The 23213-nt window shown below is 53.2% G+C and overlaps 1 protein-coding gene across 1 annotated transcript; it reads right to left on the minus strand.

Moving 5' to 3' along the window:
* Positions 1-19194: 19194 nt before the first annotated feature.
* On the minus strand, positions 19195-22329 carry BCL2L10 (BCL2 like 10). The gene is made up of 2 exons (XM_015872851.3): positions 21848-22329; positions 19195-20367 (listed from the first exon to the last, which is right to left on the minus strand). The coding sequence occupies exons 1-2, from the start codon at positions 22247-22249 to the stop codon at positions 20236-20238; spliced, it is 534 nt and encodes a 177-aa protein (XP_015728337.2). The 5' UTR covers positions 22250-22329; the 3' UTR covers positions 19195-20235.
* Between the last annotated feature and the right edge of the window lie 884 nt (positions 22330-23213).

The following is a 23213-nucleotide window of genomic DNA, read 5'->3' on the forward strand; positions in this document are numbered from 1 at the left end:
CTAACTGTACCTGTTGGAAGTGTGATTCAATTTCAGAGTGTAAGTGAGCAGCGATGTCTTATTGACTTTTAAGACTTGTTATCGAAGTGCACCTGCATGCAACTGCCTTCATGTCACCGGGAACCTGAAGTGAAGGTAAGCAGCAGAGAAGCCCACCAGTGTTCCATCATAAAGAGATTTCAAGAGCAGGACCAGGTAACCGCTACAGGCTGTTTGGAAATGCACAGACCAATCTCTGTTGCAGCATGTTTTAAGAGTAGCAGTATTTACTTCCTTTCTAGTTCTTCCCATCAGGTAGTTAATTTGCTGGACAATGAATCTTCATCTTCTGGCAAACTCCTGGAACGTTTTCCATAATGTTTCCATTTCTGCTCCTCTGGCAGCCGCAGCTTTGTTAGAACAAGGCCGCAGTGTGTGTTGCTGAGCTTTGGCATAGCCCCTCGCCTTTGTGCAGATGGGGCTGGGGCAGGAGGAAGGATGTTGGCCCTTTCCCATTAGGGAGGGTCTGGACTGGAATGCACCGACATCTCCACAGGAACAGGGGGAAGCTTAATATTCAGGCTAAAGGCACATCTTGTGCAAAAGCACACTTACAAAAATGCAGCCTCAGCTTGTGATGGTAGAGAGGGCAGCCCTTGAGCTGTGACATAGCAACTGAATGGGCTTCTAAAACAAATTACAGAATTGTAAGCCAGGTAAAGGGATGACTGTTCAGTGCCACTGTGTTTGCCAAGGAGAACGGAACACCTTTGTTTAAGGGAACAGCAAGGAAGGAGGATGCTGACCATCTTTTACAAGTACCTTTCCTCCTGTATGCAGACTTCAATTAAAGGTGTCATTTAAAACGTATCTAACAGTGACTTCAGCTAGAAGAGATGTTTACCCTTATGTAACAACCAGGACAGAGCATGTTGAATGTACTCTCATCACATGGGCTCTAATAGATGGAAACCGGCACAGCGCCGAACAGTTTGTTCTGATCAGGAGTTCTCAGTCACGGTCAGCCCATTGTGACAATTATATTTAATTTTAACTCAATAAGATCTGCTATATATAATCCCATACGTGGCTGTAAGAGGGCCCACGCTGCACTCAGCTCAGTGGGGCCGGCAGCTCCTCACCCCCTGCTTTGCTCATTCCTGCCACAGGGAGCAGAGAATCACAGCCGGGCTCCTGGGGAAGCTGGAGCCAACGCTGTTGTTCAGGTTCCTTCTGATTATTGGTGCAGAGGAAATAAGTCCCTGAACTAAATCTGCTCGCAGAAATCCTCTTCCCCTTTGTTTATAAGAAGTAGCTTTTCTGTTGGCGAGATTTGAAGTGCTCATCAAGTGCTTATGTACTGAACAATTGTGTGTCCTTGTTCTTCAAAAGGCACAGTCCTGAGCAGCCGCCCCAAACCAAATCTCGCCCTGTTCCTTCAGTGACTTCTGTGCTTACATAAGCTTGCAAACTATTGTTTGCTGTTCTGCTGTTACTTGCATCAGACTGGAGCTGGTCTGTGAGGTAACTGAGCTGCAGTGTGCTCAGTGCTGAGCAGCTGGGATCACTGCTGATGCCAGGCATTCCTGTGCTTCCATTCCCATGTCTGTATTTGCAGTGGTTACCTGCTCACACTGGGCTCTATTTGAGAACTCCTTCAAGTGCTGACTGGTGAGAAGATGAGCAATTGAGGCTTGGCATTACAGGTAGCATGGTGTGCTGCATTGCTGCCTGCCCTCATAGCCCCAGCACAGCGCCGCGCTGCAAGCACTTCTGTCAGCTGCTGCACACAGGGATTGTCTTTTTGCTGGCATTTGCCTATCGCATCCTGACTGCAAAGCAGCCCTTCTATAGCGAAGGCCGATAATAACATTCCTCTCCTAATCTGCGCGCTGTTCTACTGCAGCCAAATTTACTTTTAACCTTTATGTCACCCAGCCAGAATGTTACGTATGGTGAGAAGTGAGGCCGGATGCTGGGTGCAGGACAGGGACCTTGTGACTCGCCTGGATTCAGAGCTGAGAAACGCAATCAATTGTACAACCACTGACCTCCCATTGTTCCCCTTGGGGAAATGAAGGGCCCTGGCAGCTGTGGGCTTGAGGGCCTCTGAGGAAGCACTTCTGCATTCGATCCCTTCTACATGTGGGTCACACTTCTTGTCCAATGGAGGCACCAGACAAGGTCCTTCTGTACTGTGATGTGCCTGTGCTACCTCCCCATCGATCATGTCCTTTCACTCCAGCAGGTACATGGGTGGCTTTGGTTGGTGTCAGCTGGAGGCAAGGGCTGCTGATGAGAGCATGGCCTTGTGGAAGAGACCAGGGGAAGGGCTTTTCCCTTCTCCATTTTTTGCATTGGGGTTAATCTACCCTTACTGTTAAGGTGCTCTGTTGATTTCTCACTATTAACACATCAGCATCCCTGAATTGGTGGTTGGTGTGGGGATTTTTTCCCCCTAGTTTTGGGATTTATTTCCTAGTCAGCTGAAAACTGTTTCATCCTGCTCTGATAAACTTCCACGTGACTTAAACCTTTTTCTTTGCATTCACAACTTCTGACCCAGGCTTGGTGCATTCTGCCAGCACTCACAGCTGGGTGCAGTGCAGGACATGGAGGTGATCTCCTGCCCGCCGAGCCCACTGCCCACTCAGAGATGAGACCTGGTGAGATTCAGGCTTCCCTCAGTGCATTAATTCCTCTGTGCTCCTCAGGCTGTGCCCCAGGTTCTGGGCAGCATGGAGGACTCCCAGCCTCCCTGATTTCACCACAGTAGGTATAAGGTAAGGATAAATCCCCACTGCAGCCTTCCCAAAAGGCATCCACACTACATATACTGCCAGGATCCATTTCCTGCATGGTGACCACCACTCTGCTTCCACCCACACCTCCGGGCTGGGGATAATAGAAATCAGCATGGTTGTCTGGGTCCACACTGGTGATAAATTGACATTTTCCCATCCCTTTCCTTGAGGATGCCATTTGGAGAGTGTTGCAGTCAGAAAGGTCAATGCAGTGGAAGGGCGATACAGGAGTGCAGTAGCAAAGGGACTAGAACAAATGGAATGATGTTAAAGGGAAAACAGAAAGGTACTCACCCATCTCTGAAGATCTGTGCTCCTGAGGAAGATCCACAAAAGGAATAAATCCAACCAAAGATCCTTCCCCACTGCCAGACAGCCCTTAAATGGGGTCTAAGAGAGGTGCAGCCAGGTTCCACCCCTTCAGGTAACACAGCTGGATTGCTTTCACCTGTGCTCCCAGGGCTGACCAGCCCCTTTCCCCAGGTGCTCCATCAGTGGGTCAGGCTGTGACTCAACAAGTTCCCACACAGCGAGGATGAGCAGCTAAATCCCCAGTGTCACAAGCAGCACAAAGACAACATTTCCATCTAATGTTATTCTTGAATTTTATCGTTTTTAATCATTTAAAGCCACAGAACTGAATAACTGAACGACAGATTTATTGTGGCTTCTGTGTTTGTTTGGATATAGATTTAAACAGTACAGCTCTTGAAACAGCTGCATAGCTAGCAGAGACATTTTTAAAGCCATGATTAATAAAGCAGATGGGTTTGGTTTCTATTTTCTATTATGTCTGCCTCTCACAATTCTGCTAATACTACAGTTTCTTAGCAAATATGGTGTTGACTCTCACTGAAAGATGGTTACTTCTATGTACATAATTATCACGTGGATGCTTACATGTGATACTGCGCTGATTTTCCATGGTTCTTCATGTTTGTCAGGCCCCAAAATGCGACACTGTGACCATGTACATGGTGTGCTCCTTAGCCTGCCCTCAGCACTGCCGTCCCTCTTTTCCATCTGATGAAGGCCATAAAGTATTGCTTATGACCCATCAACCTGGCTCCATATCTATTGATGCAGGCCCAGAGGCGCTGCCAAGCAGGTGGGATGAGGCACGGGGGCCTCCAGGGAACGGTATTTCTCTTGTGCTGCTCTCAGGCTGCAATGTATGGTTCTCGCCCAGCGCAGGCAACATGGAAATTAAGCCACGTATCTCTCAACTGTCTGCCTTCAAACAGCCAGCAGCTGCAAGTGCCAGCGTGCATTTGCTGCAGGCTGATGTGTCCCCAGCTGTGGGGATGCTCCTGAATGATGGCAGTGGCACCAACAGTGTGTAAATGGGTTGGGCATCAGCCCAGCCTTGTGCATCCATTGCCACGGAATGGCCACTGCCCCGACTACTCCTCTGCTCCCCAGTGGGAGGTTTTGCCCCATGGGAGCATCCTGTGAGCTCACCAGCAGCCACAGGAACCCCCTGACCCTTGGGCAGCCCACAGGCTACTTTCCCATTAGTCCTAGTTTGAAATATTTCCCTCCCGGCACCACGTTAATCCAATTTACAGAGTCTGGCTCGAGTGAAGTATGACAAGAATTTGCTTAAGACAGATGATCCGTGATGGGAAGCGAGGGGCTGGGGTCACACATCCCATGGGAGGCAATGACACAGGGGAGACCCTGCTGCTGCTCACAGGGTGCAGGGCTCAGTGCCCTCCTGCCTTCTGCGAGTGGGACCATGAGGGACCTGGGCAATATGCACGGTGCCCTCTGGAGGTGGGACAGCCACTGACCCTGTGCCATTCAGCCATGGCTCACCCAAAGGTGTGAGCTCAGGGATGGCCACCTGCTGCAGGCTGGTGGATGTAACAAGAGGCACAGGGACAGGGACACATTGTGCTGTAGTCAAGGTGCTGAGCAGGGAGCAGAGAGGATCCCCAGCCCAGCTGCAGGTGGCACATTCCGGCTCTGGTTACAAAACGAATCTGAACGCCCCATGCACCGAATGCTCCCTCCCCCTGCTTGAAACGCTAAGCCAAAGGATTTATCAGGCTCTTATGTAACACGCTTTTAGGGTTTCCAGCAGAAATAGGTGCTCTAAATATAAATGATTTGCAGATAAAATAGGCTTATATAAACCACTTCTGCTTTATATAACCCTTTGCCGGTGCTGCAGCCAAGGCTCACACCAGCTCAGGGCTGGCAGCAGTGGTGCCGGTGTGTGTTGGTGCCCAATGGGAGCCCCCACACAGTAACAGACATGGCTCCTCCGAGAGCAGGAGCCAACAGGAGGATGCAGACACCAGCTCGTGGAAGGGCTCCCTTAGTCAGTCACTGCACCAAGGCCAACCGTCTGCTCTGGAAGCTGTGGTTGCTGCTGAGTAGGGAGAAAAATGGTGCAGACAGTTCCTCCAGTGCAGCCACATCCATCCTTTAGGAAAGAGCAGTTCAGCTGCACACCAAGAGCTAGCACTGCTTCATGCCCATCGCCGCTGCACACCTCCCTGCGCAGCCAGCTGCTCCAAGGGCTGTGCTGATAAACCTCTGTTCCCTTAGCTTGGCTCAGCAACAAGCCAGAAGCCACAGCAGTGGCCATTAGTGAGGGCAGCAACAATCAGCTCTGCGATATGGCCTCCCTGGCACCAAGCAGCGGTTGCTATGTTACATCCTGAGCTGGAGGGAACCAGCCAGACCTCACACAGCAGCTCCATGCCTCACACCAAGCACATCTTGGGCAGGGGGACCAACAGCCAGGTGGTTTTGGCTGCTGGTCTGAATACAACACATGCGTGTAATTATGTATAAATATAGAGAGAAAGGCACAGCTATAAGCATCCATCTTCTTCATACACACACCTATATTTTCATACATTCAAGAAATAAGGATGCATTTCTAAGCCGCAGCATATTTTTACAGCAGAGCAATGTGATTTATATCTCTGCCATTAACATTTTCATTCAAGTAACCGCTTATTTATTCTTATAGCGGAGAAGCTGTTCTGACAACGTAGGAAGATGCTGTTTATGAGGCAGCCAGGGATCTCAGCAGCCTGCATCAGTTCTGGCGGGACTGTCAAGCACCAGCACTTCATTTTTAATGCAGATCTGTTGGAAGAGATTTGATCCATCCAGCTTTTGTCAGCCACAGACCAGCAGACTGGCCATAGAGAGGATATGTGACCTTCCAAAGTGACCACCACTCCATGCTACAGAGCTGATGGCAGCAGCATCCTGCTCCTGGGTGTGCTGGGGGACAAGGAGCCCCAGCGGGCAGCCCAGCCCCAGGGAGAAGCCTGACCCTGACACTGGCAGCACCTGGGGGCACCACGCTCCCACGGAGGCCACTTGTCTGGCTGCACACTCACACGTTTGCCTTTGCTGTGCCCTCTTTGCGGCCAGATGAGCAGCACGGAGCTGGTGAGGGCAGGCTGGATCGAGTGCCTGGAGCCGCAAGTGGAAAAGTCACGACGCTGGCAGCAGTGAGGTGAGTTTGTGCCAGCACGAAGCCTGGGGGCAGGTGGAGATGGCTGAGCGCTGCTGGCGGGTGTGCAGCTGGAGCCGGGCTCGGGAAGGTGGGCAGCAGCATTTCCGAGGCAGACAGGAGTCTGCGGACAGCCGGCAGCTGAAAACGGGAGCCGCCCCACCGGCTGCTTTTGTAAGAGCGGTGACACGCATTTATCTGTTGGAATAACAGCGTGAAGCATCACCACCTGCCTGACCTGCGCCTCCCGGCTGCGGGAGATACGGGCGGCGGCGCAGTGCCCCCCGGCGGCGGCAGCGCGACCCGGCGGGTGCGATGCGGTGCGATGCGGTGCGATGCGGTGCGATGCGGTGCGGCCGGGCGGGTGCGCTGCTGCTCCAGGCGGGCGAGTGGACGGGAACGGGCTCCGAGCGAGCGGACGGGGAAGTGCGGCTCAGCAGCTCCGGCTGCCGGCATTTCCGCAGCGCTTTCATGTCCCGATGTGCGGTCACTTGACCCCGCTGCAGCTGATAGCGCCGTGTGACGCGGGGGCTGCCGTGACTCAGTGCCTCGTGTCGGCTCCATCTGCTGACTGCCCACGGGGGAAACACCCGCACCCCGAGAGCGGCCTTTCCCCGGCTGTGCTGTGACCCGACCCCCCGCAGCGGGGCGTTAATTCACCCCATCCCAAACGCCATCCGTGACACGAGGTGGGCTCTGCCACAGCCCCATCCGCGCCCTCTCCTCAAAGCAGAGCGGTGGCACGGAGCCACCGATGCTCGCTGCACTGCGGGCTCCACTGTAGCGCATTTGCATAGGGAAAGGCCGTGTCAGCCCTCGGCAGGCAGCACCGTCCCGGCCTCAGCCCGCTGCCGGCTGCAGCGCTGACAGAACGATTCTGCGGGCCAAGGGCTCTGGAAAAAACAAATAAATCTGAAAGTCGCAGACTCCAGCATCTGTGAGCCGTGACTGTGTGCCACACAGCGCTCAGCTGACCGGACACGTTGGAGTCATCGCTGTGTGCGGATGAGGATGGGGCCGGTTTGTGCAATTGGTGATAAGAGCATTTTGCAAACGTGATGAAAATGTGTGGTAAACCCCAGGCAAACTGCAGCAGCCTGTGCACACAACCCATGCAAAACGTGTGTGTCAGCACGGCTGGGCAGAGCTCCCCAACTCTGCTGAGCTACTGCTCATAAGTGTGGCACAAACCCAAGCAGGATTTAGGGCTGGGCACCACGAAGCCACCGCTCACCCCATCGGGTCCCCAACTACTGCTCCCACTGCTTGCAGTCCATGGGACATCAGCAGGCTGAGGAATGAGCCTGGGGAACACTTTCAAAGTCTTAGTGGAAGCAGAAACCTGCTGCTCCAGACCCAAAACCTGCTGCTCTGGACCCAAAAGAGCACACAGGTTCAGCAGGGTGGCACTGGCCATGGGGCTGGTGGCACTGAGGATCGTCCCCATGGGTTGTGCCTGCAGCACTGAGGCTGCCCCACACCATTGCCTACAGCCTCCTGCTTCTGACTCCAAGCTACGACGACAGCTTTTGGAGTCCTGGGTGGTGCCAGGTGAATGCCCACCCAGCCATGGCTGCTCTCAAGGTTCAGAAATAAATGCTTTAGGACTTGTTGTTGTTATCTCCTTGAGAACACTTTGAAGGCTTCAGATAAGATTATAGCCAGTTATGAAGGGAAGAAAGAGTTCACCTCCTGGTATATTTTTGGACAAACAATCCAAGGCAAACAAGGTCTGGCAATCTCTCTGGTTTAGGATCCCAGTAACTCATCCTGATGCTGTAAAACTGACACGCAGGCAGGTCAGCTCAATGTCCCTGGAGGGTCCCACCTGCCCCAGTCACCCTCTGACTGAGGCCCCCAGGGGTCCCTTCCTCACCCTGCTCGGGACAAGTGCTGGACGGCCCTGACTCCTGCAACAAGTCCCTCCTGCAGGGAGCTGCTATTTCAGGCCTCTCTCCTGACCCCATGGCCATCACCGCCTGCTGGCCGGGCACCTGGCGCCGCTGTGGCGCTGCCCAGCTGCAAGAAAAGGAGGGGAAGGTAAAATTCCTGTGCCCACACAGCAGTGTCTTTTTATAGCACAGGGATGAGGTTTTGTACTCTGCTCCTATTTTCCATGCAGACAGTAAACAGGAAAACCAGGCTGACCTGGCTGAGCAGCTCATTTGGAAGCATGGCATGGAAGCAAGGGATGTGCCCACCAGGCCTTGCTGAGCCCACCTGTGTCCTGAGCTCTGGGTGCCACTGGCTGGGCACCAGGACAGCTCTACAGCACCCGCAGGAGAGGACAACACCAAAACCAAATGACTGAGTGGCCAGCAGAGCAGCAGTGGGATGCAGGGCACAGTGTGGGGCTCAGTGGCCTTTGGTCACAGTCACAAGGCTCAGGCCAACAGGGGAAGTTTTCTCATGTGCCTCATAGGATCTGCCAGGTCCTTCAGATGGGGCTGACTTGCCCCTGACAGCAGAAGGACGGCACCTCCTGAGATCACACCAGCAGAGGCTCAAGAGGATTTGTACAGTAACTTTCAGGTTGGCTTGGTTTTGATCCATTTCCAAAACAGACAGAGAAAGTAAATGACAAACAGAAATTAGATGCCAGAACACGAGTGTACTGCACACATATCACTATTTGTGCAGTGCCAGGACATCCGTGAGAGCCACGGCTGCATCCCCTGTGCAGCAGAAAGCCCCTGTGCAACAGGACGCAGCCCTGATGCCCAGCCCTGCAGCTGGCAGCCCGAGCACCAGTGTGACAAACCACCGGCCTCCCTGGGCCACAGCAACGAGTGCCTTCAGCCACCAGCCACCAGCCTTCTGTCTGACCTTGTGCCTATCTCCACAGAAGGTAACAAATAAAAGCATTGCAGATCAAAGCACTCGGCACCGAACTTGCCCCAGCGATAGCACCGCGCTGATTTACAGCTGCTGAGCTCACACAGGAGCTGCGCCGGCTGCTGAGGGCCTAGCGAGGTTACAAAGCGCTCATTGTCCCCAAGGAATTCAGGAAAGCAGGAGACGGCCACTCCGAGAGGATGTGCTTCAGCATGTGCTTGTTTCCTTACAAACACCAGTTGCCTTCTCTCCTAGGATCTGCACTCAGAGCCATGTGCTCCTCCTGAGGCACATACACACGCTTCCACTCCACAGCACTTAATCCCACCACCCCACTCTGCTGCAAAAGAGCCCAGTGAGACCTGCTGAGGAAACACCTTCAGCAAGAGCAGTGTGAGCCCTGCAATCCATGAGCCCTGCAATCCTCAAGCCCTGCAATCCTCGAGCCCTGCAATCCATGAGCCCTGCAATCCTTGAGCCCTGCAATCCATGAGCCCTGCAATCCTTGAGCCCTGCAATCCATGAGCCCTGCAATCCATGAGCCCTGCAATCCTCGAGCCCTGCAATCCATGAGCCCTGCAATCCTTGAGCCCTGCAATCCTTGAGCCCTGCATCCATGAGCCCTGCAATCCTTGAGCCCTGCAATCTGTGAGCCCTGCAATTCTTGAGACCTGCAATCCTTGAGCCCTGCAATTCTTGAGACCTGCAATCCTTGAGCCCTGCAATCCATGAGCCCTGCAATCCTTGAGCCCTGCAATTCTTGAGACCTGCAATCCATGAGCCCTGCAATCCTTGAGCCCTGCAATTCTTGAGACCTGCAATCCATGAGCCCTGCAATCCTTGAGCCCTGCAATTCTTGAGACCTGCAATCCTTGAGCCCTGCAATCCATGAGCCCTGCAATCCTTGAGCCCTGCAATTCTTGAGACCTGCAATCCATGAGCCCTGCAATCCTTGAGCCCTGCAATTCTTGAGACCTGCAATCCATGAGCCCTGCAATCCTTGAGCCCTGCAATTCTTGAGACCTGCAATCCGTGAGCCCTGCAATCCATGAGCCCTGCAATCCTCAAATCCTGCAATCCTCAAGTCCTGCAATCCTTGAGCCCTGCCATGCAGCAGCATGGCCGGATGCCGTCACTACCAGCACCTCATCATTACCGTCCTGCTCTGGTGTGCTGGGGAAACGCACGTAAGGACACCACTGTGCTGACACCGCCCCGCTGCCCACATGTCACTCTCGACACCATTTTACTGGAAAGCCTCGCTGCCCTGAAATAGCAGTGGCACTGAAATAGCTGTGGAGCTGAAATAGCTGTGGCTGGGCTGCGGCGGGCGCTGACGGAGTGGGGCCTCACCCCGCTTCCTCCGCGGATGTCAGTTCTGCGAAACAACCCACGCCTGCAGCATGGCTGTCCCAGCCCTGAGTCGCACCAGCAGCAGAAGCTCACAGTGAGAATAGGTTGAGGGCAATTCAATTGTTCAGCTGGGCTTACTATAAACCTATAAACGCCACCTGTGTAGCTAATTGCACCAAGAGATTGTTATAAAAATGTGACTCTGACATCTGTAATCAAACATATTTCATAGCAAAGGCTGGCATGGGCCCATCTGCAGGTGCTGTGGGGCAGGATGAGCCCTGCCATCCCCTGGTACCCTGAGGTGGTTCCAGGATGGGGCCCTTCCACATCTTGTGAATGCGGCAGCAATGTGTTCTACTCAATTTAGAAGCAAAAGCAGCTACACATACAGCCAGACTGTTTGTGAGGCCCTGAACAACCTAACATGACTGCATAGGACTCCTCCATCTTTTCACAGCTTCTTATTTGCTGCATAGAGCAGCTGCTCCATTTCCAGTCAGTCCCCCATCCTACCCCACTCCCCTCCCAACATTATGACCCCATACCTGCACCCACTGTCAAGCCCATGGGCCAGCCCTGCTCCCCCTGCACACTGGGCATTGCCAGCCCCACGTGCACTGCTGCTGCCAACCATCATTGGGAAACTCCTGCCCTGCCTGAGCAGCCAGCAATTGCCCAGTGCCCTGCTGAGATGAGACTGACACCAAGTCACCAAAAAAGGAGGCTCAGTACTTTTGCTTCACACTGCTTTTCAGTCCGTTCCTCTGTCCTTCAGAATTCCAGATGACGAGGAAAATAAATATTGGAAGATGATCCTTTGCATCTCATGATCAGATCAAAAGCCAGCATGTGACTTGGGATGGAAAAACAAGTCTTTCCAGCAGATGTTAAAAGCAGCGAGCGCGTCGCAGACTGCTGTACCTTGCTGTTTGCTGCCAAAGTCAATTCCTTGTGCATCTTTGAGGTAAAGAAACTTCATGATTCATCAGGATCTTACTCTAATTAAAGCAAACTGCTCAGATGACTTTCATTTTAGCTTTGCCTGTTTAGCAACCCTGAATGCAATATGTATGTAACAATAAATAGCAGTCCTCAGCCATTGTTTTGTAAACAGGCTTGAGCGCTGGGCAGGTTTTGGAGTCTCCCTGTAAGTCATGTGCTTGGGTTGAGCAAAAAGCTTCTCACCAGCTTTGAGCAAAGGGACTGAATGTTGTGGAGCTGAAGTGTTGCAGAGAAGGAAGGTGTGCTGAGCAGGACCTGTGCCACAGAGGAGCCGTGCAGAAGATCATTGCAACCATGCAGCACAGACCTCAAGAGGGGACGTCAGGCTTATGGAGAGACTGAGTTTCCTCAGAGCTCTGAAACCATCAGAAGGTGCAGGGAAAGGCAGCTGCCCCTCCAGCAGCTCCTCTCCTCTCCTCTCCTCTCCTCTCCCTTCACCAAGTAACCCAGTGCTCAGGATGGGAAATACAGCAACTGTGAGTGAGGCTGTACCCGAGCCGCACAGCCTGATAAGCTGTAACATTGCATCCAGGCTGCAGCCGGCATCACATGATGGGTCAGCAGTTCATGGGAAGTGGTGGGCTGAATGCTTGAAAGAAAACACAACTTGCTTCAGCCAGCTCCCTCTCCACAGGAAACAAAAACTGGAGCTGAACTCCAGCAGTTTGGGTTTGACCGGACTTATCTAAGGCCTGTGCCTGACCAAGCACCCAGCTATGAAACAGAGCAGAGAAGGAACTCAGCTCAGGGCAGGATGATGAGGAGGGAGAAAAAGCCTATGCATTCCTGCAGCAGGGAGGAAGAGGGAACAATGTGGGGCACTCACCCTACTGCAGCTGGGGCAGCCCCACACTGCCCATGCCTGGCAGGACAGAAAACTGGCACATGGCCACATGGGGTGAAGGTGGTGCCCAGCCCCAGACACCCCCCCCAGGCATGGGCACCTATGGGTGCAGGATGCAGCCCCAGACATCCCCTGGGTGTGGGATGCAGGCCGGTACCAGTGGGAGCAGCAGCATTGCCCACGTTCCCACACCACCAGGCTCATGCCCAATGCAGCCATCTCCCCCTGTTCCGTGTGCATGGCAGCATGCAAAGGTTTTTTTTTCCTCCCTTTGTCCCAGCATCACAGACAATTGTACAGCTATTTTTAAAGAGGCTTTTCTTTTCCCCTGCAGAGCAGCCTGAATGGCTTTCCCTCCCATGCCTGGAAGCGCTCTGAGCCAGGACGTCTTGTCTCATTGTGATGGGAAAGGTTATCAAAAGTACAAAACAAAAGTGAAATTATCCACTGACATTCCTGTGACTAAAATAGCCACGCTGACGTTACAGCAGGGAGCGGAAGTCCCAGGACACAGGCTGTCCTGCTGCAGCCAGCTGACGCCAGGCTGCTGCGAGCCCACGTGCAGCAAGGAGCTCCTGCCTTAGAAGACAGGGGGACATACAGCAGGTAAAGGGACTCCAAGTCTGAAGGAGAGCTTGTGCTTGTGGGATGAAGAACGAGTCCCCTTCAGAGCACACTGCTGCCATCTCAGATAGGTCTCCTGTGAGGGAAGTGAGTACCAGAAGTGCTGAGGCAGAAACTGAGGAATGTGAAAAACAAGGAAAAACTTGACTTCCCCTGAACACACAGTAAAACATTGACCCAAATTGTCCAAGGCCTTTTCAAAACAAGCAGAGCACTCCACTGCCTGCCAAAACCCAGATTCTTTCCAAAGGACACGGAAGGTTCCTCTCCACCCAGGGCAGCACGGTGCCTTTGGCCACCCAGAGCACCATCCCTGTGCCACCAGCTACGGGCTCCAATGAGGCCTTCCTGGCTTTGTTGACTGGTACAGCTTTATCACTGTTAAAACACTGTGTTTCTGTGACTTCTTCCCCCTTCTTAAATGTCAACTTGAAAAGAAAAATTTGGGAAAGGTCACTTAGCAGAGACTGGACTAATTCCAGCCACTTGGATAAACACACGGAGGGTCAGCTGCAACGAGAGGGGATTTTAAGCATGGTATTTACCTGTGATGAGCACGTGCTGTGTTTCTGAAGGAGGGTGAGACTCTATGTACCTTGCAGAAGGCAATCAATCTGCTCACCAACCACCCATCTGCTGCAGGACTCCTTAACCCTTTGGCTCACCCCAGGCAAGAAGATGCATCTCCCCCCTAACACAGGTACAGAGGCCTGTGGCTGTGGGAACCCAGCCTTGTGGGGCCGGTCCCCACACAGAACACAGGCACTGTGCTGTCCCATGAACTGCCTGGGGCAGGGGCCAGGCCAGCTGCACATGCACCGCAGCTGTGTCATGCCAGCAGCCTTCCCAGGCAGGTGGTGGGTTCTAGGAGAGCAGCAGGACCTCCACTACAGGCACGGAGAGCCCCATGTCCTCCCTGAATGAATTCACCTTTCTGTGGAATCCAGCAAGCCTTCCACAAGCTTGCAGCAATATTTTGACTGTAAATAATCTAGGGAGCAAGGTCACATTCCCAAGCAGAAGCGCAGCAGGGGAAGGGCGGTGCGTGCTGCACAGAAGGCCAGCAGCCCGCATGCACCCAGTGCAGGGCCCAGGGAGCCCGGCTGGGGCCTGGGGGATGGCAGGGAACCCCAGGGAGAAGGCAGTGCAGCCTTGTACATTGCTACAGCAGCCCAGGGAAGCCATAAGCACTGGATGGCTGTCAGTGAGGCAGGTGTTGTTTTACCCTGAGTCTCACTGAGAGCAACACACAGACTCCAGAATATTGCTTTTTCTTCCTACAGACTCAGGCTAGGTTTTCTTTATGAGAAACTGACTTCTCTTGAGGCTGGGGGAGGGTAATGGTGCCATGGCAGAAAGCTGCATGCACACAACCACAGCGTGAGCAGTCAGCCCCTGCCTACACCAGCTGCAGCCACACACAGAGAGGTGCCCGTGCTGAGGGGGCCAGAGGGGCTGCTGCGTGCATGTGTTCTCTAGGGCATGCACAGGGAGGGAAAAAATATATATCAGGCCCTGCACATGTGTTACAGACTGTTCAAATGCCAGACAGCTCAGCGGGTTCTGTGGAGTTTTGGGACGGAAACCACTCACTGACACAGCAGGGCCATGTTCCACCACAGGGGCAGTGACCATGCATGGCCCTGCTGTCCTGCGCATGGCTCTGGGCTGCCCCTGTTCCCATCACCTCTCCACTTTATCATGTTATCTTACATGAGAGCAGTGGATTTCCTTCTTGCTCATGCCATGCAGTCACCAGAAAGCCATGCAACCACCACACATCCAGCACAGCTCTGCTGCAACACCCTTTCACATCCACGCTCCCAGGAGCACACAGGGCACACTGCTTGTCCCCAGCACTGTCACAGCTCCGAGCACAGCATCTGAGGATGAAGTGGGGACAAGCTACCCAAAAAACAGCAGCAGCAAACCTTCCAAAGCAGCTCTGTCAGCTGAGATGGCAGTTTGGGATGGGGGACTGGGGACACGGCAGGTGGAGCACACAGCCCTGGCAGGACACTGCCTGCATGCAGCTCCAAGCCAGCAGGGACATGAGGTACCCAGCAGCCAGGTAACAGCCCAGCCACTATGCCCAAGAGCCTTGCTGGCAGCTCCTGGGGAAACAGGAGTGAGCAGCTCCCTGCATCACAGAGCCAGTTCCGCCTGTATTTCAGGAGCATCAAATAGGTTCAAAAAGCTTCATAATTAACACTTAGAAATTAATTAAAGTAGTCTGGGATTCTTTCAAAGATACTAATAGCCACTAGTAAGAAACCAACCAGCTTGGTAGCTGAGTGCACTGAGGACTTTATGGCCAGCACTCAGGAGAAGCCCAGCACTTCTGCACTTCCAGTACTACGCACTGCAGAGCAAAAGCACAAGCTCATGTCTTTGGCATCACACTGCAGCACCGCAGCTCTCCAGTCACCATGCCCGCTGCTCTTGGAGCTGCAATACAGCACTGCACTCCCACGAACCTCAAGCAAACCAGGCCAGCACTCCCCAGCCAATGCTGCTTTCTGCAAGCCACATTTTAAAAAAGAGACAGTATCAAGAAAGCTGTAAACAGGGTGTGGAGTTCCTGCTGTTACTCGCTATATGCCGGTCTGTTCAGAAACAAACAAAAGAGCACATTCAGTTAAACACAGGAACTCCCTCAAGTGAATTATTGTCATAGGTCAGAATCATTGAAAGGATTAAATCTGGAGGACAGCAAAAACTTCCTGCAGCACATGCAGTGGCTCTCTGAGGATGTGCTGTTCTCCTTCCCTGTGTTGTGGTGTCTCTTCCTATAGGAGACCTGGATTTCAGTCTCCCCAATAGCCAGCATGATCCCTCACTGAGCTACAACTGCCATTCCTGTAGGTGTAATTCTCAACTAACAGATGCGCAATGCTCAGACATTAAATAGGTGAACGTTCTGAAACCACAGGACTGTCCATTTTCTAGTATCAGTTACACAACACCATGCTAGGAACTTACCACAGGCTGCAGAGAAACAAGTGACCTATTTGAACAGGAGCCCTGTGTGAGAAGGGAAGTCAGATCCTGCCCTCCTCATCTCGTTTGAATAAAGCAAACAGGCCGAGCCCAGGTGGAGAAACATTGCAGCGAAACCATCTTATGAGCTCAGCACAGAACCAAGCTCCTGACTTCTCACACTTGAAATCAAGTAAATCAGGAAGCTTGTTCAACTCTGTTCTGACTTCAGGGTTTCCTAATCCTTATTAGAGGGCAGATCTGATTAAGTTGTCCCAGTAGCAGCAGCATTTATGAAGGAGGTGCACCATGACTGTCTAAACCTGAAGGCAGGTCACAACATCCCAGCCATGCTTACTTCCCCACCACACACCTCCCTGTGGCCAGGAAGAGTGGGCTGGAGGCTCGTAAAGAATGCAGCCAGAGAAACAGAAGTGAAACCCAGAGGTCTGCTTTCAGTATCCACACTGAATGAGCATGAGGACTTGAGAGATTACATGAATAAATGCCACACGCTTGACCTCACTTCCTTCCAGGGGCTCAGCTGCCACATGACACATCCAGCAGGGCTGCCCCCCAGGCTGGGAGCACCATCCTGCAGGACCACGTTATATTCCCATTGGCTCCTGCAAGCAGAGATGGACACAGCCCCAGCACCTTCAGCAGGACAAAACAGACCAGATTCTTTGCATACCACTGCAAAGTTGCTTAAAAACTGACATACAACACCATCTGGGGATTCACGTGTTTTGATCTCACAGCAGCGTCTCATTTCTTTCCCCCAGTAGAAAAGGGAAGCGCTGGTTTAAATGCCTCAGGAAGCCCAATCAATAGATTTCTCTTTCTGTTAATGAGAATGCAGCTGGGCTCCCTCAGCAGCACTGCAGCCTCTGCCAATGCTTACAATGAATGCCCCTTCACAAGGAAATGGGGCTGAGCAGGTGTGGTGCCAGCAGATAACGCCAATGGCTCCAGGAAGACCGTTGTGAATGCCAGTGTGGGCTGGGAATGCTGCCCTCCAGCCTCCAGTCCTGCAGAAAGCTCCCAGCATAGCAGGACACAAAGTGCTCAGACCTGGTATTGGCAATCAAGGAATGAGCACACAACTCCAGGTCAAAAATACCAGCAAACCAAAGGGATGGGTGTAAAGATGGAGGGCAAGGAAGTCAGGGTGAGCACCAATATGGGACACCAAGGGTCAGAGGGAACTCCTGACCTCCCAGGAGTGCAGCTCTGAGGCCTCAATGGAACCCATGGCAATTACTGCGCTAATTGCCACACAGCACCAGGTCTGTCACCTCTGGCACCCACCTGGAAAGTACACAAACACTGGAGATCTGAGAGCTGTAATCAGGATTAGACACAGTGCCTTGCTCAGCCACCACCTAGTTTCCTTCTGTATTTGAAGAAAGGAACAGCTGAGTCCTGCTTCCCTTTTCTGAGGCAGGAAAGGGGACAAGCAGCAGTTCTCAATTGAAACAGTACTTCATTGAGACAAACAGTCACACTGAAACTGAAAAAACAATGAGAAGGATGAATTAGCCTGAATGGCCCTGAGGTCAATGGCGTTCCCACAACATAGGCCATGGTGCTCCATCCTGCAGCAGCCCTGGTTGTTATGGCTGCCCTTGGTAGGTCCCTCTGCCCCATTAGTGTGCACCATGCCCACACAGGAGTCAGGAACCACCAGGCACAGGCCCAACTTCATTGGGGTACTGGGACAGGTTCAGCCATGTGTTACCCCTCCTAACACCTTCCCAATCTTTCTAAACCACCCAGGTTTCTTCTAGCTCCCAGGAGACCTACCCTTAGCTTCTCCTGTGCCACAGAAGAGCGGCAAACGCTTTCCAAGCTGTACCTTTCACATCACAGGCTGACAAGACTTTATTCAAGGACACTTCCAGACTGTTTTCTTCTCCTCCTGAGCACACTGTGGAATGACAGCATTATATCCTCTCTGGCACTGCTTTGTGTGGTCTGCCAGATCAGGTTACACTGGAAATCAAGATACAGGTATTTTCCTCTTTGCTCTGCTTGATACTGGAAAGACAATGAGACCCACAGCAGGACACGCACTACGTGACCTCTGCTCAGAGTGCTTCTTGCCCTGCTGCTTTGCTCTTCCATGCACATCCCCCTAAGCACTCTGTTTTGGAAACTACCTCTGCTTCCCAGCATTAGTCAGCTTACACCCACTGCAGCGAGTTTCGAGCAGCTCCTTGCTGCCAGAGATGGAGGAAAGCACCCAGGGGCACCAAGCTGCGCTGGAGCAAGCTGGGCTGCCTGCGTGGGACCTTCAGGAGGCACAGAGCACGCCGCAGGGTCTTAATCCTTTTGCTGAGGAGCCAAACCAGGGTTTAGAGAACTGGAAGTCAGAGAACAAGCAGACATTTGTTCAGAGCAAGCAGCGTGAGGGGGAGTACTGCGAGTTTCTTCCCGCCTCCATGGGACTTACCGTCTCTCAATGTTCCTTTTTGTTGTTCTCCCTGCGTTTGTGTTCGCTCAGCACAATGGGGCTCTATGTAACTGGACCGCAGTGCAGGCGGCTGCAGCTCGCAGTCCTGCTCGGCCCATCAACCAGGGAAAGGAGCACGGTGATGCCGCAGGCCACAGCCATGCTGACCCTGCTGCCAGGCTGCTGTGCCCAGGTCTGTCACGCTGAGCAGCACGGACAACTGAAGGGCCCACAGAGCAGCCCTTTGGATGGCCATGGAACTGGCCCAGGAGTAGCTGTACCCTGCAGCATGTACCAGACCACCAAAGGCAAAGAAAGAGGCAGCTCTGAGAACTGGCTGTGTCACAGGAGAGTGAAATGGCTTTAAAAAAAGCTTGCAGTTGCTCAGGTATTACTGATTTGAGAAGGGCTGAACTGCTATTGCTCACTCATTATCACACCAAGCAGAAACTCGTTTCAGTAGAGAGGAAAAAAAAAAAAGCTAATGTGAAAGAGAAAGGCAGCAGCAACTCAGCTGAGAAGAAACAAGAACTCTGTTACCCTGTACAAGTAGGAGCAGCTCCCAGGCGAGCCTCTCAGTACCCAGCTATGTTAGCCAACTTGGGAAAGTTTCAGCTTGAGAAGCCATAGGGTTACTTCCAGTTGCAGCAGCGAAGCCAGCCCTTCTGGCTGGATCATCTCTGAGGGCAGCCCTGCCCCTACAGCTCTGAGCTCAGCACCCCTCTGCGATGCGTTTGGCCTTCACCCTGCTCTGTGCCACACAGCTCCCCTGGGTCAGGTCAGCACATCGAGAAGCTGGATGCAAACTGATCCAGCCAAGTGAATTTTAAAAAGGTTTTTTGAAAATAAAAATACTTAACATTTATTCACCATTTGAAGTCACCATAGTAATATTGTACACGCTGTAAGTAACCCAAGAACGTTATTAAAAGCTACCAGGAACAGAAGGCAATTTGTACAACCATGGAAAGAAATACACAGCATGTTGGAAATAGAGCAAAACATTTCTCAAACAAGACAACGCCTGACACACATGAGAGTGAGAAGAACCAGCATTAAAAATGAAGTTTTAAACAAAAATAAAGATGTCATGGCTACAAGTATTATACAGTGATAAATACTTCAAAAATATATTATGATATATGGAAATTCTCGTTTTGTAAGGGAAATCCAGAGAAATTCCAGCCTCCACTGGATTTCACTATACCAATTAAGGTTTAATATTTAAATTCCTTTCAGTAAGAACTGGAACTGCAGCCATTACTGTCCTGTATCAACACTTACACTCTTGTAGTGTCATGAAATCAGCCTTACATTACATCAAGCCATAACGCCTCACATCACAGGTACTAACTGCTCTACATCAACCAACGAGTTGAGTTGCCTCTCAATAACAAGTGCTGGGCACCGCATGTGAAGCCACAGACCGTGTTCTATCAGTCGGTGTGAGGCCACGTTACAGTATGAATGGCAGGCGAGGTCTGGGACTGCCTCCATGTAAATGCCTTGAACACAGGGTTTAGTTACGAGTCCACCATAGCTTTTTCCTAGCGTGACATTGAGCACTCAGAAGTTACAGTACAAGAACCATGGTAACGTTTAGGGTCAAACGTTCAAAAGAAAGTCCAGGGGGCGTTTGGAGACGACACAGTGTGAACACGCACAAATGGTGGTGGTTTGGTACATGTTTGTGCCGTTACCGGGTAGCAAGTGAAGCGGTTTATAGCCAAGGGTTTGGTGAGCAAGTTTTCCGAGCCACTTTAAAAATATAAACTTCTTCTTAGAGGATCTGTTCTATAGAAAATAGAATGCAATCTGGTAAAACAGTTCTCAGAGTACTTTCCCCATTGCAAGATCCATCCATCCATCCATCAGCCTACCGCACCACCAAGAGAAAAGCTAATCCTGCTATTCCAAACCCTGCTGCTGCCATGATAGCATTGCTTAAGGTACTGTTCTGGTCAGCTGGTTGGGAGCCATGTCTGCCGAAGAAGCGACAGAAGCCATCCTAGAAAAGCAAGAGAAAGGACATTGAGTTGGTTGGCTTAGCAATCAGTCATTTCGCTTTTAAACACGACTTTGAGTACAGTTGCGTTCGCAATCCCAGCACAGCACCTGTCAACCACAGAAATCCCATCACGAAAGCCTCAGCCCCATTGTTTTCAGCACACAAAACGCTTTGTGTGAGCTCACACAGGAGACGACTGGAAGCAGTCGCTCCGTGTGTTTGTGTGCCTCGCTCAACAGACAATTGCAAACGTCCTATCGAGACGTTCAGCATGTCACTGCATTATTTTCAGCCTTTTAAGCAAGGTTTTGATCACAGCTGCCAGCATTGTTCCCCCCATTCACGATTCAGAAAGTATGTGAAACACAGGATATGGAAATTTCCACTTGAAAGCCAGGAGCCTGAAGCCGGTCCCATCCCGGTCGATGCACGACTCTGATTACATATTCTCTTGGAAGGGCCAAGTGGATGCTGCTCAGCACTGACCTATGACAGAGCAGAGCTGGCAGCTGCTCTAGCAGATCTTTATTCGCGATAATCAGAAGTGGCAGTCATACAAGTCCAGATGGTCGTGTTTGAACTCCGCTCAGCAGATGTCTATGTAAACAAGTTATACTCTTGATTTCTTCCGGAACTTTGTTCTTTACACTTTAATTTCTGCCAACAGGCAATGCGATTTTGCTAAATGACAGTTTACATTGTAGCCAACCACCATATTGTCCTTAGCATCCAGATGGAGGAGTGACCACTGGAAAACCAACTTCCTTTTAGAAGTTCTCCTTTCCTCTGGAAAAGTCAGCACAGCCAATGGCTCATCTACCTTCTCTCCCTTCAGACTTTTGTACTTCTCTGCACTGGCATCAAATATTCTGCTAGTTTGGAAGATGGAGAACCTGAAGTTCTCTAGGATATGTGACATTATCTTTGGAAACACAGGCAGAGCTGCACAGATGCCTTCAGCACCACTCTTTGAGCACGGATCTCATGGCAGAGGAGCGACAGCAGCTGCAGCTCTCCATGGCCATCGCTTCATACGCTGCCACGTGCATTAAGGCTGTAGCCCACACTGCCACGATACCCCAACCCGGCCAGTTCTGGAACAAGAGAGCCCCGGAGCAGCGCTACTGACGGCCAATGCAACCGCTCCCAGGCGCATTCAGGGACCCACATTCTCAGTGCCGCCCTCCTGGGGACAGGGCGAACCGCGCCCCTTAGAGCAGAGCAGAGCAGAGCAGCACCGCCCGGCACAGGGCACTGACAGCGCTCAGGACTCTCACGTGCCGGTACCGAGCTGTGCGGTTCCCTTACGGACGCTCCCTCCCGCAGCCCGTCACAGCTCTCAGCGCTGACAGCTCAGCCCTCAGCCCCCGCCCAGACCCACCACGCCGCTCACCACCGGCCCCCGCCCGCGCCGCTCCCCGGCCCACAGACACCGCTCGGCGCCCGGCGCCCCGCCCGAGCCGCTCCCGTCCCCGCTCACCCATCCGCCGTGCTCCTCCATCCACTCTCCCTGCTCCTCGGCCAGGTACGCGGTCAGCGCGGCGGCCAGGCGGCTCGGCCCTTCCTCGCAGCCGCTCTCGGCCAGCGCTGCCGCCAACGTGCCGGCGAACACCACGAGCGCCAGCAGCCGGCCCCAGTTCAGGCCGCCGTCGGCCTCCAGCTGCGCCGCCACCTTCCGCAGCAGCGCCGCCGCTTCCCGGGGCTCGGCCCGCGCCAGCGGAGCGCAGGATCGGAAGAAGGGCCGCTCCCGTCGCTCCAGCTCGGCCGCCGCCCGCCGCAGCTCGGCCGCCGTGGCGCTGGGAGGCAGCGCGGCCCCGCCGGCCCGGTGCTGGAAGTAATCCTCCAGCAGCAGCGCCGTCTCCTCCTTCAGAGAGCCCGGCATGGCGGCGGCCCGGGGCGGCTGCGGGCCCGGAGCAGCTGCCGCCGACTAAGAGGCGGCTCGGCCCCTCCGCCCCCGCCGCCGCCGCCCGCGTGGCCCGGCCCGGCCCTGCCCTCTCCCTCCGCCCCGCCCCGTCCCGCCCCGCGCGGTGTCTTTGTGCCGGTGCGGTGCACGCGGTGCGGGCCGTGGGGCCGCTTCGCTCTTTCCCACGTTGCTGTCCCCGTCCTGCCGGGCGCCCCTCAGCGCCTCCGGGCTGTAGGGCTGCGGAACGGCCGCAATTCGCGTCCGGCACATGGACGGCGCGTGGGACGCTCAGCTGCGGCTGATGGAAAAGCAGGGAACAAAAGCGGCCGGAGGCGCTGCCGCTCCGTAAAGCTCCTCCAAGGTCCCGAGTCCCCGGCTGCGCTGCCCCACACCAATACAACGCCACGGACGGGCTGTGCGCTCACACGCGGCCAACCACGCCGAGCCCCGTTAGCCAGCCTAAAAATAGAGCTGGACCGAATCCCGCAGCAGTTTCTCAGATCGCTATCGAGAACGGCCCGAGCTCAGAGCCACCGCTAAGGCAAACTCTTGGTTTTACATCCCCATATTTGGTGCTTTTCGTTTTGCTTTTAACCGGGGAAATCTGGTCCGTGTTTATGCGACTGGAAGGCAGCACAGATTTGCAGCCGGGCTTTTTGCTCGTTAAACTCGGGTTTTCCCTACGATTGTTAATCCCGGAGCAGGAATTTCCTATTGCATTCCTCAGGGCAGGAGAGCAGAGGCAGAGGCTGCCATCGCTCCGGCAATTTCCTCTTCCACCCTTCCTGTTTATACGGCGTTTGTTCTGACAGTGACTGCCGCTCCCTCGCACTCACACTTGGAGGCAGCAGCCCGCAAGTGCGAGACCCCCGGGCCTTCTCCACGCAGGGACAGCAGTGCCAGACCCGGTGCCGGCATCGCTGCCACGAGCGCAGTGTGTGGG

Source organism: Coturnix japonica, chromosome 14 (genome assembly GCF_054131305.1).
Source record: "Coturnix japonica strain WE chromosome 14, WE-NBRP24, whole genome shotgun sequence".
Taxonomy (NCBI): Eukaryota; Metazoa; Chordata; class Aves; order Galliformes; family Phasianidae; genus Coturnix; species Coturnix japonica.